We start from the raw sequence: 18,016 nt of genomic DNA on the forward strand, positions 1-18,016 counted from the left end.
CTTCACCTTCCCCTTTCCTTCTCTGTTGCCCTTTTCACTTCACTTCACACTTCACTTCACTTCAAAACCCCCCACAATTTCCCTCACTTTCTCACAAACCAAACATGCATTCCCTCCTCTATCTCCTCCTTCTCTCTCTCACGCTCTCTCAAACCCTCTCCTCGCCAACGGAACTCGAACTCCTAATGGAAATCAAGGCTTCTTTAGACCCTCAAAACAGGTTATTGACATCATGGGAAACCAACAAAGACCCATGTGGTGGTTCTTTTGAAGGTGTGGCGTGCAATGAACTAGGCCATGTGGCTAACATTTCCCTTCAGGGAAAGGGTCTTCTAGGCCAAATACCAGCAGCTTTAGGCGGGCTAAAGAGTTTGACTGGTTTGTACTTGCATTTTAATGCATTGAATGGAGTGATACCAAAAGAGATTGCTGAGTTGAGTGAACTCAGTGATTTGTATCTTAATGTTAATAATCTGTCTGGAGAAATTCCACCCCAGGTTGGTAACATGTCTAATCTTCAAGGTAAGCTAAAGACAGTTAAGTATTTTTTTTAAAAAAAATATTGCAATATTTGTTTGTAGATTGTTCAGTTTTGTTTGAAAAATTCGATTTTTGTTCTTGATGATGCATGCTTAGCCTGTTATTGTATTTTTAAAAATATGGAAATACATAGCGAATCTCTGTAGTCTGGAAAGTTTCAATCCTGTAGTAGAATTTATGGTTCTCCGTCTCCCTTTTTAATTATTTAAATGTTTCTTGGTTATTTTATTTATTTTTTATTTCAAAGATTTAATTTACTTCCTCGAAAGCTAACATCTTGATTGCTCTTTCTCTCTGAAATAATCAACTCGCTTTCATTGGGGAATTCTTGCTCGTTTCCTTCATAAAGATTATTTCTTCTAGCTTATGGTGGGGTCAGTGCTTTAAAACAATGCCAATGCTGAACCTGGGATCTTTGTTCCAACAAATTGTCTTCTCCTGCATTAAAGTTATAGCTTGTAGAAAAACTTTAATTATGATTCTTGATTTGTGGAATTTCAAGGAGCCACTGCTACTAAATGGGGGATCTTTCGCAATTGAATATCAATCTCGCTTGCTTTGTGTACAGTTTTGCAGCTTTGCTACAATAAGTTGACTGGGAGTATTCCAACAGAACTGGGATCTCTGGAGAAGCTCAGTGTCCTTGCTCTGCAATATAATCAACTAACCGGTGCAATACCTGCCAGCCTGGGGGATTTGGAGTTGTTGTCAAGGTTGGATTTGAGCTTTAATGACCTTTTTGGTCCCATACCTGTAAAATTAGCTAAAGCTCCTCTGCTGCGAACTCTAGATATTCGTAACAATAGTCTCTCCGGGAATATACCTCCAGGTAACATGGTTTTCTATTGTTTGTTTGTTGATGTCAAAGGAAGGTGAAGGTGGAACTAACTTCTGATTTGACTTGTTTTTTCCTTTCCTTCTCACTTCTTATTCTCTGTTTTTGTGGCTGATAATGAAGCTTTGAAGAGGCTGACTACTGGATTTCAATATGGCAACAACCCTGACTTGTGTGGAGTTGGGTTTTCTAACCTTGAAACATGTGCGACTTCGGATCCTAATAGACCTGAACCTTCCGAACCTCATGTTGCCATGGAGAAGGACATCCCAGAGTCTGCAAACCCTTCTTATTGCAGCAAAAGTGACTGTTCGAATCTGTCCAAGACCCCAAGATATGGTATCATATTCGGCGTGATCGGAGTTTTCATTGCAATGTCTGTCACTGGGCTTCTGATGTTTTCTTGGCACCGTCGCCATAAACAGAAAATTGGAAGTGCCTCAGATACTTTCGATGGGCGGCTTAGCACTGACCAGGCCAAGGAGGTTTCCAGGAGGAGTGCCTCCCCACTTATTAGCCTAGAATATCCCAATGGTTGGGATCCCATGGCCATTGGTCGAAGCAAAAGTGGGTTTTCTCAAGAAGTTCTTGAGAGCTTCATGTTTAATTTAGAAGAGGTAGAGCGTGCAACTCAGTGCTTCTCGGAGGTGAATTTGCTGGGGAAGAGTAATTTCTCAGCTATCTACAAAGGCATCCTGAGAGATGGGTCAGCTGTTGCTATAAAGTGCATCACCAAAACAAATTGCAAGTCCGATGAAGCTGATTTTTTGAAGGGGTTGAAGATATTGACCTCATTGAAACACGAAAATCTGGTGAGATTGAGAGGTTTTTGCTGCTCAAAGGGAAGAGGGGAGTGTTTCCTCATCTATGATTTTGTCCCAAATGGAAACCTGGTGCAGTATCTTGATGTAAAGGATGGCAGTGGGAAGGTTCTTGAATGGTCGACAAGAATTTCAATCATAAATGGCATTGCTAAAGGTCAGTGTATCTTCTTGCTCGTAGAAGTTTCAGTAGCTGTTTTTCTTTTTTCCTGTTTCCTTCATTTTATCTTGATGTTGGCTGGACTTAGAAATGATTATTACTAGTGCCTTTACAAATATGTTATGGTGCATGAGGGTTTTTGGTGGGTTTGGACTTTGGAACTAACCATATGATTGACATAGATTATATAGTTTGTGATCTATTAAAGATAGATTGCAAATCTTATTGAGACAAATGCGTTTGTTGAAGTCGCACTAGTTTTATTTTATTATCTTGATCCATTTAACGATTGTTTAAGTGGACAGTGCAAATGATATGTGCGTGAAGTTGCATAACACCTGTGCGTTGTGAGCACGTAAATACACAATGCTAAAACCTCTGGGCCTATACTGAAACTTTGTTCCTTCCTATCCAGGTATTGCACACTTACATGGAAGTAAAGGAAATAAACATGCTCTAGTTCATCAAAATATATCAGCTGAGAAAGTGTTCATCGATAGATGGTATAATCCCATGCTTTCGGATTCAGGGCTGCACAAACTCCTTGCAGATGACGTCGTCTTTTCCATGCTCAAAGCCAGTGCTGCCATGGGATATTTGGCTCCTGAATACACAACCACAGGTCGTTTCACTGAAAAGAGTGATGTTTATGCGTTTGGCATTATTGTACTTCAAATCCTCAGTGGAAAACGGAACATCACTCAATTGACTCACCATGCAGCTGAAGCATGCAAGTTTGAAGATTTTATTGATGCAAATCTCGAAGGAAACTTCTCAGAATTAGAGGCAGCCAAGCTTGCAAGAATAGCTCTCTGTTGCACTAATGAATCTCCAAATCACAGGCCAACCATGGAAACTGTGATGCAAGAACTTTGTGAATCTATGGTCGCTGATTAGCTTATTTGAAATTACGGTCCCTTTGCCTCAATTTCCAAACAATAGGGAAGTTCTAGATCAGCCACTAACCACCACCTGATGTTGGACCTCCTTTACTAATATCTAACTGCACTGCCCTCTCTGGAGGGCACGAGATCTTGTGAACGTCGTGTAACTCTCTGGCCACTGAGCCGATTGTAATATCTTAGTGAGTTATATGAAATGAATTTAGACATGTAAGAAGTCAGTATCTGTTTTCTCAATAAGCAAGACTAGTTTTATTTTAGTTGCGTTCGAAGGTTTTGCAGGTTTACGTTGCTCGATATTTAGTGCACGCGAAACCCTTTGTGTAATTTTGTTGGCGATGTAGTTCTCGGGGTTCTCTTCCTCCATTCCAGTAACCAATCTTCACCGGCACAAAAAAATAAATGACCTTGCCTATCAACATTACCGTCTGCTTCACCGTCTGCAAGGTGCTATAGCTTTCCACAAAATGCAATGGTTGCTGGTTTGCAGCTCTCAAAAAACTTTCACTTTCCAGCTTGTCAGGAACCCGAACATGTGATTCCACGGAAAATATTGCAGAATCAGAAATGGCCCACCAATAAATGGACAAAATGGTGCTTAAAAGTAGAAAGAGGGGACAGCAATGTTAACCAAAATGGCGTATTTGAATTGAATACATGTATTTGTACTACAGATTTTCAGTATCTCATAACAACAAAGGGTCATGATAGGCTTGGATAGACTTTAGTCTACTTTTAACTGGATCTGACGTGACCATAAAAAAGGTTCTCGAAACAAAACGCTTGGTTTTATTGCTTTTTGCCATGGCTGCCTGTGAATGTTTCTTGTCCTCTTCATTTTTGTCCTTTATGTTTTCTTAACCCTTTCCCATGGTTACAGTGCCGTTTAATAGTAGGAAATATATTGGCTGCTCTGGCTCTGGCAAGTCCTCCACCCACAAATGAATGCTTTTCTGCTTTTCATTTTTGGGAACGCGGGTTGTACTGTTTCGCAAACTGACGCGAACGAAAACAGACACCTGAACTATGGTCCATGTGATTCTTATTTGATCAACTTTTTTTATTCCCCATTACTTGTCATTCTTGTTTATCAAGGGCCACAGCTGTGATTTTGAAGTGTGTGCAAAAACTTGTACCCATCAATCCACCAAGCCGGGGACCACACAATACACCACGTTTTCGCTCCTGAAGCACAGTTTTAAGCATGATCGAACGACCAAGTACGCTTCGCTATAGGGCAAGGTTTGAATCCTTAATTTGTCGATTGCCTGGTTCGAGGGTTCTAGGTTTGTCCTGTGAGAAATCGAGCTTCAAAGAGTCAAAACAACTTGAAGGATTTGTTTGTTTGATTAGGGGTCATGGATCTTCAGAAACACTTACTAAGCGAGTATACTGCGACTGCAACTTGTGCTTCCGCCCAAGGATGTAAAAACAACCTGAACTTGGAGGCTCATTTTCTTAAACTCTAAAGAAAACTTTGAGCTGCTTCATCGCAAGGACTGGCTATGTATAGTTACAGAAGTCCGACCATAATGAACCATGATTTTGAATAAATGCACGATCGTAAAATACATACTGCGGTTTTGGAAGCTAGCCAGACAGAATTTGTCCAAGGCATGCACAAGAACATAAACATGTTTGGTGATCAAACTAGTGTACAGCAGAGTTACATTTTGACATTTTTACAATAGCTATGCTCTGAAGTGGCCATTGATAGGCTATCCAATATGGAATAGATCCCTGTAACTTGAGGATGGGATTTATCTTGCACAAAAAATGCATGAACAAGTCCCTCTAGTTCAATCCAACTGCAGCCAGGAATTTTCTTCAGGTTTTTTTCCTTCATCATTGCCCTAACCTTGCGGACATCGTTCCATTTACCAAGACCAGCATACATATTTGATGCGAGCACATAAGAACTTGGGCTTTGAGAATCTAGCCTCATTAGATTCTCAGCTACAGGCTTTCCGACATTAAAGCTTTCATGCGTTTTACAAGCACTAAGCAAACTCCTCCAAATCACATCATTCGGCTCAACAGGCATTTCCCCTACAAAATTTTTGGCTTCTTCTATGTATCCTGCTCGGCCAAGAATGTCAACCATGCATCCATAGTGTTGCAGTTTTGGCTCCACCTTGTGAACTCTTCTCATAAGCTCAAAACACATCATACCTTCTTTCACCAATCCAGCATGCCCACAAGCATTTAACAATCCGATGAACGTTATATCATCTGGTTCAACTCGCATCCTCTCCATCTCCATTAGAAAATCAAACGCCATTTCACCCAAGCCATGAATGGCCAACCCTCCAATAATAGCATTCCAGTGATCAACACTTTTTCCTTTTATGTTTTCAAATACCATCATGGCGTTCTCTATACTGCCACACTTGGAATACATGTAAATGAGGCCAACGCCAAGTCTCCCATCCAAAGAAAACCCAATTTCCTCTATAAAGCGATGTATTGCTACCCCTTTGTCAATATGTCCTAATTGAGCAATTGCTGAAAGAGCAATCAACAGTGTAGCATTATCAAGCAAAATATTACCAGCACTTAGCATACCATAAAAGATACCCAAAGCTTCCATACAATATCCATTTTGTACATAACCACCCATCATGGCATTGCATGCGACGACATCTCTTTCGGGCATTTCATCAAACAAACATCTAGCAATATCAACCCTTCCGTTCTTGGCATACCCATCAATCATATTAGCCCAACTAACAATATCCCGGTTAGGCATCCTATCAAACAAACACTGAGCATCTTCCATCCTCCCACATTTCACACAACCATCAATCATCGAATTCCAGGAAATCAAATCCCTCTCAGGCATGTTCTCAAACAGCTGCCAAGCAACCAAAATTCCATCCTCAGATTGCGCATATCCACGTATCAACGAATTCCAAGAAATCAAGTTTCTTTCCTCCAATGGAATACAATCAAACACCACACGTGCCAAGTCAATTCTCCCACCTTTAACATATCCATCAATCATCGAATTGTACGAAACTGAGTCCCTTTTTGGCATTCTATCAAACACTTGGCGGGCACGTACAAGACACCCGCATTTTACATAGAAAGAAATCAAACAATTTTGCAAAAACAAATCAGAGCCAAATTCCAATTTCTTCAAAAGCCCATGAATCTGCATTCCTTCCTTAACCAGACCCACTCGAGAGCACGCTTTCAAAACCAGAGACAACGTGAACTTATCAGCAAAAGCCCCGTTCTCAAGCATTAAAGAAACAAGCCACAAAGCCTCTTTCGGGTCATGCCCATGAGAGTATGTTTTGATTATAGCATTCCAAAGAAAAGGGTCTTTCTCTTCTTCCTTTTCATCGAATTCAAAAGCGTGATGTCTAAAGAAAATGAAGCGAGCGAATTCAATGAGAGGTGCGTGTAGCGAAGTGGAGAATGAAAGTATGATTTTGGTGGTTAGAAATGTGTTCTTGATAAACCCCGTTGTTAGCAGTCTTGCATGGATTTGATTAATGTCACTTAATCTCTTGCATTTCTTGAGGAGAACTAAAGTTGGGATTGCCGAATTCCATGGTTGCTGGTTTAAATTTGCTGAAAGAAGCATTAAATTGAAGTATTCCTCAATCTGTAATTCAATCTTTGAGAGCTGAAACAGCAGAACATCTACGAGACCTCATATCCCGTGTTAAGCAGATGATTTTTCATTGGATAAATTACACTTTGATACACCGTCCTTTCACCGTCTCTCGTATTTTTGTTTTGGTACATGATCTTTTGAGGGTTCCAATCAAGTATTTAATTGAAAATATATTTTGAATCCTTTTGTTTTCAATGACATGGTTGTTGATTTTTCACCGATTAGCTTCAAATTTGGATTAGTTTTTTGTAGGAAAAGTTACATCCAAAAATAATGTTGCATTTAATAAATGAAAATATTTTAAATCAAAGCAAATCAAAACCAATCCTGTTGTTTTAGCTTGATGATGCAATATTAAAGAAGCTTTCCTTGTGTTTTATTTATTAGAAACCATTTCATTATACCTTCGTTCTTTTTCAGTGTTCTAGATCTCATGCACTTTTAATCTTGTTAGCTCGTGTATGGAATTTCACCGTAGGACTGGAATATTATGGCAAGTCCGATAATTAAGATTTCTAATTTGATAATTTTTATTTAAGTTAAATTAAAAAAAAAATACAAAAACCAAACTAAACATCACCTAGAATCATATCTAATGTATTTTGTACGGTAGCCATATATTTTTTTAATTATAATAAATGTTGAGGTTAATTTGTGTATATATCAACTAATTTTACGAGTTTTAAAATTAATAATTATATAAATCTGTAATTATTTTAAAATTTATAAAACTTAAATTTGTGATTTTTAAGAAGTAAATCTAGAATTTGATTAAAATAAACCATTTAGAATTCTATGGATATATAATTTTTTTATTAACATAAATGTTTAGGCTAACTTGTATATATCTTGACTAATTTCATAAATTCCAAAATTAATAAGCATGTAAGTTTTTGATGGCTATAAGATTTGTGATTTGTGAGTAATTATACATTTAGTGCACATAAGTGTGTATTTTCATCTTTTCTTCAATTGAGTGTTTTTTTTTTGTTTTAAAAAGTATCTATGCTTCCATGTTTCTTCAAATTTATTAAATTATCGATGACGTGTCCATTAAATAAAACCACCATTCATAAAGTGAGAAAAAGCCAGGAAATCAAAATCAAATTCTTAAAATAAAAGGAAAAGAACAATTAACTAATGAAGATGTAAATTATGTACATAGGAGGAAAATTCTCCATGGTCATGTAGAAACCTTAAAGAACTATAACCCAATAGGAACAATAAAATAATAGTAACAATAAAATTCCCCCCCTGCTCAAAGGACTGTCGCTAATAGATTTTAAAGAAGACACTCAATTAAAATAAATAAATAAATAAATTTATAAACACTTGAGTAGAAAAAATAAAAATAAAGATATATGATTGAAAAAAATAGAAAACACAAACTCAAGTTTTTATTTTTATTTCTTTATGTAAAATGAATCCCATAATAAGAATGCTCTTATTCATTAGCAAGCATATCATCAACAACCTAGTAGATTTTGAAGGAGACACTTGGTGGTTAGAAATGTGTTCTTGATAAACCCAGTTGTTATGGGTTAGGTGGTTAGAAATATGTTCTTGATAAACCATTTCTCTTTTCTAGATAAAGTTGGTTTCTTTAATTTGACATTTTCTCTGCCAATTTTAAGTTTGGTTCTGCTCTGTTTGTGTACAATTGCAAATTTAGAAGGATATTTTGTATGGAAAGTGATCAGGAGAGGGATTTTAGGTTTTTCATGAAGCCGAGAGTGAAGTGAGGGATTGATGAAGAAATTGGTGAAAATCTTTTTTTTTTATGGAATTTCAAAAAAAAAAAAAGTTGCTTTGGTTCTTGGAAGAAAGTAATATCTAAATTGAAGAAGGCTGGATTCATAAACTGAAATCACACAAAATCATACCCAAAACACTTGAAATTACACAAGAGGGAGAGATTCTAGCAATATGAGACAAGACAAACCATGTTTGAATCAACAATGTACATCACGAGAAAAGAGAAATTGATTAAAAAAATTAACTTGATTTTTTTTTTATTTGGGTTCTATATATATATTATTAGAACAAGAGAAAGAATATTGTCTGAAGTTTGATTTGCTTGTAAATTAGTATAATTCAATCATTTTATTCAATTTGAAATAATATAAAATATCATTTTCATTTTCAAAAGAATGAAGAAGAAAAATAAGTAATTGTAAAAAAATATTTTTATAATATATTATCCCTAATAATAATAATAAATATCATTATGAATTGTACTTGATATATACCACTGTTAAATATAAATATAAAAAAATTGATATATATATATATATTATTGTTGAATATAAATATAAAAAAAATTAATATTTTTTTATTAATACGGTGTCCGAACAAACTTGTGTGGACCTTAACTAAATTTATAAGTCTTGAAATTTTATATAATTTAAATTAATAATTTTTAAAAAATAAATCTAGAAAATAATTAATTAAAATATATTTAAAGGGTTAAAAAAATCAATATTATACCCGTGAAAAGAGGTCCTATGCTTTCAAAACCGATCATATCAATCCCACTTATCTCTTATGCAAATGAAGAAGCCAATGCAACGATCGGCGTTTCAAGTGGAATTGAGAACATCTCACAACAAAGAACTCAAAGCATCTTGGCTCATCTACAACTTGAGTATCGTAATTAAATACGAAGAAGAAAAATCTTACCACATTTATGTGTTTTTTTTAAACGTGTTCGAGGTTATCTCTCTCACTTGATGTCATGAATTTAGTTTCTTACCTCTTTTTAATTTTTTTAATGCGAAAAATAAATTTAGGTGACCTTCCTTCCAGGGTTATTGTACGATCTTTATCTCTTTCAGGCAAGGTGGCATGATATATATGTCCGATCTATATCTCTTTCAGGCAAGTTGGCATGGTATATATATATATATATATATATGAAAATGTTGCCTTTAAAATCAGTTGATGCAGCACATAGATTAAAATCAGCCTCAAAACAATATCTCAGAACCGTCGATATATAAAAAATGACGTTGATGCTTCTGAAGATGGTATTTATTTAATGATCATGTATTGGATCCACTATCAAGTCCTCATTCAACAAATTGGATCAGTGGACCTCTTCAATGCCAGTGAAAAACTGCACTCGTAATTTTATACAGATTTTAATTTCAAGCTTTTCACCCGATCATCATTACTTAACCGTGGATTAACGTGATCTAACGATTGAAACAATTGAGGTATTTCTTTGCTTTATTATTTTATTGAACAAAAAATAAAAAATGTAGGGGTGTAATTATTACAATATGTGACCATCAGTCATTATTATCAAGTTAGGTTGCTCAAATTTCAGACGCCCCCATTTAACAAGTGTACTTGTGTGCCTCTTGTTAGGCCTCCTCACTTGGGAGTTTGTGTAGTATTTGTTGAGGAGTATCCTCACTTTTGTTTCTAATTTTTTTTAATTAAAAATATATTATAATATTTTTTTTTAATTTTTACATCAACATATTAAAATTATTATAAAATACTAAAAGATAGTAATTTAATGTATTTAAATGCAATAAAATTGACAAATTCAAATGAAAACACTTACATAATTTTTCTAGCAGTACATTGCAGTAATATTTATTAACTGATTTTTTTATTTTTAAATTCATCAATAAACAACGACATGAATATTTTTATAATATATATCAAGAGAATTGCAATTAAAAATAAAAATAAAAAAATCAAACAATATAATAACATGATCAATGACAAAAATATTTTTAAATTAAAGTGAATATCAATATTACTGTTAACTCATTGATGAAATCATTTTGTTAATATATTTCAAAGAATTTAAAAAGAATTACTATAACTACTACTACTGCAACTCATCGATGAAATTACATATAATCAACATGTTGGCAATATGCTAAATAATACCAACAAAATAAAAAAATTATGTTTTTGATGCAAACGTTCCATCTGTAAAGTTATCAGTAATTAAAGTTATCAATAATAAATTTACCGACAAATAAAAAATTACTATCAAGTGTTTTTTAAACCGATGTTTTTTATTCATGATCCTATCAATAAAATAATTACAGATGGATTGTTTGTGTAAATATTATTAAAAAAATTTATTGATAAAACTATTAAAACTAATAATATTTCAAGGGTAAACAGATTTTTAAAATGCTACTAAATACAAAGTGTAAAGCAATTCCAAACACGCTTCCATCGGCAAGAGATTCATTTAGACACACAATCATCTTGTATTATTTTATTATTAAGTAATTTAGGATCTTCGATTAGCATGTACATCTCAGTTATTGGGACTTTCTTTTCTTAATAACTTGGTGTGTTTTGACTTCAAAGTTGGATGGTATTTTTCTACTACTAGTAGATAGACATTGTCTTAGAGAATACATAGCATGGACCATGTAAGGCGTGTCCCTTCAGAGCATAAAAACAATAATTTTTAATTAGCAAAGTTCTAATTAGATATTAATACCATGTCGATCGGTTTTATTGTTTGGGATTTGACCTTTCTCAATTAATTATTTAAATAGCAAGTTGCAAATTGCAAGTAATTTAAATTAACTAAAGTATCGTACAAATCTTGTCCAGTACAATGTACGGTTGCATGATCTGTTGTCGTCATGAGGCTACAGCCATGTGAAGACTTCGATTTTATATAATCTTTGAGCATCTGGATAATATGATCATTCCATGCTAGCCCATTGTTATATTATCCTCCATTTTCTTGATTTTTCCATTAAACTTCTACATTAGATCACTTAAGTGCAAATTAATGGGTTTAGATTGAGATAAATCATTTGGATTACTACTAATCCAACGACGACTGCACCAGGACCCGTTGACGAAGTCCAAACAACAAGACTGCAAAGTTGGCATTTCCCCTCCTTGATAACTGAAAATGTTTCCAAATTCACATCACAGCACCTAGAAACGAGGGCGATTATATTTGATTAGTACATACTTACCATATTAATTAGTCTTGAAGCCCGTTAAATACCTTTAATGATTAAACTTTAAAGAGCTCTACGGCCTCATCTTTGGCACTACTTATGGTCCTGCAATAAATTTGAGGTGATTGCTGATCGTAATTAAGATATCCAACAAAAGTAATTGCAACTTAACCAAGTTGCCCTAAACAAATTAAAATTGTCAATTTGTAACGAAACGAACCATTATTCTAAACAGCGACCATCTTATAGTCGCTTCTTCTTATCAAAATGTTTTGTTGCTTCAATGACAAAAGCAATGCAACTTGCGGCGTTGATGTATTTTATTCTAAGACCTAGAAGACATGGTTAGCAGGAGAATTTTGCCATCATTTTGATAGCTCCATGCAGATGTCTTGATCATGCTTGGCGTCACTATTGTATTGTCTATCTCTCTCGTAGTTTGGTCTAGTTGTAACAACTTTGAAGGGCAGATACCCTTTGGCTCTCCTTTTTTTAACAAACCATAAAATAAAAGGTAATTAATGCTGCCCAGAAATTGAAAATTTGATTCTCTAGCTAGCATAAAAAGAAAAATGTGATTTAGAATTGGTCGACGGATTCAAAAGTTAAAACTAATTGATATGCTAATCATGGTTTCAAAGATGTGAAATGGGAGAGTTGCTTTCCCTCTTTCTTCCAACAAGTTATTCCCTTTGCTCCATTGAATATCAAGATATAGTTAATATGGTAAATTAACTTTTGTATTTTTCTACAAAAACATTAAAGAAATTAACATGACGACAGAGAGACAAATAAAGAAAGTGACAAAGATTAAAGTTGACTATAGCAGTAGATTGCCAAAATAACCAATGTAAGCCTCTGATTTAACAAATCAGAAACTAACTAGTTGGTTCGGACTCTTAATATCTTAGGTCATGATTTACAAATGTATGATTATTTTTAAGAGCTAAATTAGAATTGATAAACTCGAAATCTTCAGTGGATCGTATACTTACATATAGATTAAAAAATATAAGTGGTACAATTCAAATTAAAAATGTTCTCTTTAATTCTCTAGTTAACTTATTATTATTTAACTATTATCTAGTTAACTTACATTAAACTAAGAGATTAATAACCGGAGATAAAGTTATCAACAACAAGATGAATTATAGTAGACAGCAATTTAATCAGTTTCAGTTAAATGTTTTTTGTGCTGTTCTTAATCCACATTATTCCTTCTGAGACGCAAGCTCCTGTTCATAACGACGAGACAAATGCGGGAGCCAGGACACGTTCAAGAACCATCGATTGCCACCATCTTTTGCTGTGACCAGGCACGATGATCTAATCATGGAAGTTATTAGTTTTTATGGCACAAAGGAACCCACTAATACCTTACTACTTGTAAACATAAAAACGCAAAGGAAAAGGAGAAGATGAAGTGCTCAAGAGTAAAAAATAAATAAATTTATATTAATCAAATTAACTTTCACCTAATTTTATCTCACAGGCGGCTTAATCCTGATGGGAGGATGACTTGAAGCCTTTGGCATATACCTACATTTAATTGATTAATCAACGAGAAAAATAATATTCTGATCCCACTAGTTTCAACAACTGTCCTAATTAATTACTACGATGAAAGATAATTATCATTTTTTTATTCCAGCTAGTTTGATAATATTTAAGGCGTTTACAAAAGTGAAGATTGTATTTTATATCCTTCGATTATTCTAGCAGTACTGTTACATAAGCCTAGCTCACGCATTTTCATTGTGCAGCATCAAATGTCAACGGTTAATTTGTAGAAGTCGGCAAATCTCTCTCAAACCCTTTTAAAACCAAAACGCCTCTACCAAACACCAACTCTCAACACCAGACATAGAAGATCGAAACTGCAAGAAATCACTAGGAGATCTATCTCAGAGAAAAGTAGAGATTATGAAGCTGGTTTGGACCCCAGATACAGCTTTAAAAGCCTATGTTTGTACTATCAAAACAGTAAGAAAATCCTGTCCTTGACGCACAATTCCATTCTTGATGTCTATACTCTCTTACTTTACATTTTTTTTTCCTTTTATTGTAGTGTGAGAATTTTATGGAATCCAGTGTAGCGGAATTCCTCTCAGCCATGGCGGCCGGTTGGAACGCAAAGCTAATAGTTGAATCCTGGTCCAAGGGTGGCCCGATTGCGACGAGCATCGGCCTAGCCGTGGCGGCTCGTCACACGTGTGGAAGACATGTGTGTGTGGTACCAGATGAAGGGTCAAGATCCGAGTACGTGAAAACCATGCATCTTGCCGGCATGTTGGAGACGGAGGTTCTGGTTGGCGAAGTGGAAGAGGTGATGGCAGGGCTTGTTGGGGTGGATTTTTTGGTGGTGGATTGTAAACGGAGGGATTTTGTTAGGTTTTTAAGGTTAGCTAAGTTGAGCCCTAAAGGTGCTGTCTTGGCATGCAAGAATGCCTTTCAAAAGTCTGCTGCCGGGTTTAGATGGCACGGAGCGCTTGCGAGAGGGACACGTGTAGTTAAGACTGTGTTATTGCCAGTTGGGCAAGGATTGGATATGGCTCATATAGGGAGTCATGGTGGGAGTGAGAGCTCAAAGGGGAGTCCTAGCCGTTGGATCAGGCATATCGATCAAAAGTCAGGTGAGGAGCATGTGTTCCGTGGATAAAATTTTTATGTGATTTCTGGAAACACAGAGGTTGTTACGAGAGCCTATCGGGTAAATTAGTAATAGTTCTCAGAACCTTAATGGAGTATTATGTACATATAATTATTGCTGTAGTTGTTCCATGATGTCTTGCAACTTTTTTGGACTCGTGCATTTTGGGTGGAAAAATAAGCTTTCTTTAATTGACTCGCTTAATTTCATGCAATAATTCCTTGATTTTCTTCTTCCTATAGTCAAGTTCCTAATAATAGATGATCTTCCCCGATTTTAAAGATTTATTTAGGATTATAATAGTAATTGTGGTTTAAAGTATTTTTCACTTATAAATATATTAAAATATTTTTTTTATTTTTTAACAATTAATTTTAAAATCAGAGCACATCAAAACAATTATTTAAAAAAAAAATATGAGCGAATATTGTTTTAATCTCATTTCCAAACAAATTTTAAATTGCTAATTTGAAAATCAACCATTATAACTTTTTTTTATTTATACTAATTAATGGTTGGTTAAGATTGGTGAAAGTACTAACTGTTGGTTTTGATTTTGAGAATTCAAATTAAGCGGAAGTGGTGCATCATATTTTTAGAAACATGAAATGAATCAAATTAAAAAAAAAAGATTATAATTTTTTTTTCACAAAAAAATAATTGCAAGTTTTCTATATTAGCTGTCACTTTATACTCGATGTAGTTTCATGGTTTTGGAGTTCATTAAAAGATATTATGCTATTTTGAGTTTTTATACTTAGTTTTAGGATTTTATCATTTTTATTTTGAATTTTTTTAACTAATTATCAACCAAAATTCATCACTATTTTTCAAACTATTTTTTATTGATCCAAAGCCCATTTTAATGATGACCTGTGCTTTAAATGATCTCTAGAAATGGGTTTGAGCCCAAGCTAGTGGGCTCGTGCATGATGCATGGGTCTAGATACACCCCTCAGCTGATGGAATCAGGCATCGTAGTGCATCTTGAATCTTTCATTATAGCTTACCCATTTCTTTAAGACTTTTTTTTAATTTAACTCAAATTTTTTTATTTAAATCCTGTTGAATCTACATTTTTAGAAGTATAAGAGTCTCTAATAACATATTATGTTAGTTCCTCATTAATATATATAAGATATATTTATTTTTTGTTAATATTATTAGTGAAAATAACTTTTTAACCTGTCATTCAGATTATAAAATAAAATTTAAGAGGTATGAATATCTATTAATCATCTAGACGACGCACCATCATTATTTTTTAACAAAACACTTATTCCCAAATATATATATATATATATATATAAAGAACAAACTTTTTAGTAGAATCTAATATTCTTTTACATAATTATTATAATTTATCTCTATAATTATATTGGCTTAAACATCAGGGTCTTCAAATCCATAAAAAAAAAAAAAACTATTTTATAGGTTCTACAAGTCACCATCTTTTTTAATTGCATGAAAAATTGATTAAACTCATTATTCAACCACTAAAAAACATATTTTTAGGTATCTTGAATTTTATAATACCATCACTAGTATTTAAAGAAATTTATTCTCTTGAATATATGATGTCAATATAAAACTTGCATTTCTAATATTATCAAAGAAAAAAATTAGTTTTATTTGAACAATAAATTGGTTCGTAGTTATTTGCTGCCTTAAAAATATAAAAAAATGATTAGTTTTATCTAAAAAATCATTTTGAGAAATAGTTGTTGCATAAGGCTTCACTTTAGAAAATTGGACGTGCAAGGTAGAAGAGTATCATAATTTCGAAAAATGGCGGGCCGTCTTACCGAAAAAATAAATAACTTGACCTTGGGCCTCCCACGGGTTTCAGCCTAGGAGTGCCTAACGAGTGAAGTTAGAAGAACTTCCCTTCTGACCACCAACCTAAACCTGTGACAGGATGGGCTTACAAGAGAAATAATTAACTGGGCCACTCGCGAGTATACCAGTACTTGAACCAAACCATTCTGATTTTGTTGGATACGAAGCCCAATAAGGTTTTTGACATTTACTCTGCACTGTATTATTCGATTATTTATAAGTTACTAATTTTAATTAAAAATATTGGTTTTAATTGATTTTTTTCCTTCTATTGCATGTTGTAAAAAATGTCATTTTTTTATTTTAAAAACATAAGAAATAAAAATAGAAATAGAGTTTTATTGTTTATTTCTTTGAATTGAGAAGACAAAAATTGTCTTGAAATTTAAAATAATTTTAAATTATATGATAAAAATAAGAATTATAAAACTATTAAAATAAAAAAATGGCATGCTATGATATCTTAATTATACGTAACAAATATAACTACATATTAGAATATAAATACAGTAATGAATAATTTAATACTGCTTTTAAAGTTTTTTTTAAAATATATATTTATAGTTTAAAAAATCTTGCAAACAATTTGATAAGTAGATATTCATGAATCAATATATACTTGATGCTAATATTTAAGATTTTTTATTAAAATATCTATGTAGTTTTATAGTATAATTAATTCATATCATCACTATAGTTTTTATAAATTATCTTTTTGAAAGGAGCATTCACTCAAATATATATATATATATATCGTAGTAAGTTTGTACTAAGGCCGGGAGTGATTCAAGAAGCTAGTTTTATATTATTTAGGTTTTTTAATTAATAAATAGGTAAATAAAAAAAACACTAATCTATTTGTTAGATTTTAATAATTTATTTTCTTAATAATTTCTTTCAATGTTGATTTAATTTTCCATGACTAGTTATGGGGTGAATATACATGTTAGTGTTGAAGATATGTTATAATATAAATATTATATTAAAAATATAATTTTCAATCAATTTTTTTTAAAGAGTTTATGATTTTATACGCAGTAGTTGCTGCAGGAGCTGCTGTATTATTGTTTTAGTTATTCTTATTATTATTATAAACAGGAAGTCTAACAAAGAGTAACGGTCGGGCTTTATCGCCCACCTAATAAACGTGGCTGTGGACACAAGGCACAGGCCTTGGGCAGTAGCGAATGGCAGGTCCAATCCCTGTAATTGTTAGACGGTGTCTTGTCTGTAACAGGACAGCTGGAAAAGAAGATTCGGGCTCCTTTAAAATCCCTCAAGCAAGTATCGGATTCAACAAGGAAATCCAAGTTAAAAGAATTCGAATCAGCAGACTTTTGTTATACCGATTAACCAATCTGACGAGGGATATTCTGCAAAATCGTGCTGTTATAGATGAAATCAATGGTGTTGGATTATATGAAAAGTCTAGCGAATATGCTTCTGAACCCATGCTCGAGAAGAAATCCAAACATATGAAGCGAACTTTCGGACATAAATTTTCATCTTTTAGCTGAATTAGACTTAAATTTTACAAATACGTTTTGAAAACTATTTAAATTATCACAAGTTCTTTTCAATTTTTTTTAATCAGAATATTATTCGAACTTTGTATCTCCTTGTGTGAAAATATCAGTATGAAATCCTTTTTTTTTTTTTTTGTTTGTCTTCCTGATTTCTCTTTCTATT

General features: G+C 33.5%; 3 protein-coding genes across 3 annotated transcripts; 2 read left to right on the top strand and 1 right to left on the bottom strand.

Annotated features, from left to right (window-relative positions):
• Positions 1-3,523, top strand: LOC105132410 (Leucine-rich repeat protein kinase family protein). The gene is made up of 4 exons (XM_011035905.1): positions 1-522; positions 1,109-1,369; positions 1,499-2,353; positions 2,772-3,523. The coding sequence occupies exons 1-4, from the start codon at positions 105-107 to the stop codon at positions 3,251-3,253; spliced, it is 2,016 nt and encodes a 671-aa protein (XP_011034207.1). The 5' UTR covers positions 1-104; the 3' UTR covers positions 3,254-3,523.
• Positions 3,524-4,790: 1,267 nt separating this feature from the next.
• On the bottom strand, positions 4,791-7,005 carry CRR4 (Pentatricopeptide repeat (PPR) superfamily protein). The gene has a single exon (XM_011035916.1). The coding sequence runs from the start codon at positions 6,848-6,850 to the stop codon at positions 4,925-4,927; it is 1,926 nt and encodes a 641-aa protein (XP_011034218.1). The 5' UTR covers positions 6,851-7,005; the 3' UTR covers positions 4,791-4,924.
• A 6,591-nt stretch (positions 7,006-13,596) lies between these two features.
• On the top strand, positions 13,597-14,681 carry LOC105132424 (uncharacterized). The gene is made up of 2 exons (XM_011035930.1): positions 13,597-13,821; positions 13,907-14,681. Exons 1-2 carry the CDS (start codon positions 13,762-13,764, stop codon positions 14,495-14,497), a joined length of 651 nt encoding a protein of 216 aa, XP_011034232.1. The 5' UTR covers positions 13,597-13,761; the 3' UTR covers positions 14,498-14,681.
• Positions 14,682-18,016: the final 3,335 nt, after the last annotated feature.

Source organism: Populus euphratica, unplaced genomic scaffold, assembly GCF_000495115.2.
Source record: "Populus euphratica unplaced genomic scaffold, PopEup_1.0 scaffold2.1, whole genome shotgun sequence".
NCBI classification, from domain to species: domain Eukaryota; kingdom Viridiplantae; phylum Streptophyta; class Magnoliopsida; order Malpighiales; family Salicaceae; genus Populus; species Populus euphratica.

What these genes read in the sequence shown, in the direction of transcription:
- LOC105132410 (XM_011035905.1), top strand. Translation starts at nt 105, where the DNA reads ATGCATTCCCTCCTCTATCTCCTCCTTCTCTCTCTCACGCTCTCTCAA. An exon ending in TAACATGTCTAATCTTCAAG is followed by an intron (nt 523 to 1,108) that starts GTAAGCTAAAGA and finishes CTTTGTGTACAG; the next exon opens with TTTTGCAGCTTTGCTACAAT. An exon ending in CATAAATGGCATTGCTAAAG is followed by an intron (nt 2,354 to 2,771) that starts GTCAGTGTATCT and finishes CTTCCTATCCAG; the next exon opens with GTATTGCACACTTACATGGA.
- CRR4 (XM_011035916.1), bottom strand. Translation starts at nt 6,850, where the DNA reads ATGCTTCTTTCAGCAAATTTAAACCAGCAACCATGGAATTCGGCAATC.
- LOC105132424 (XM_011035930.1), top strand. Translation starts at nt 13,762, where the DNA reads ATGAAGCTGGTTTGGACCCCAGATACAGCTTTAAAAGCCTATGTTTGT. An exon ending in ATGTTTGTACTATCAAAACA is followed by an intron (nt 13,822 to 13,906) that starts GTAAGAAAATCC and finishes CTTTTATTGTAG; the next exon opens with TGTGAGAATTTTATGGAATC.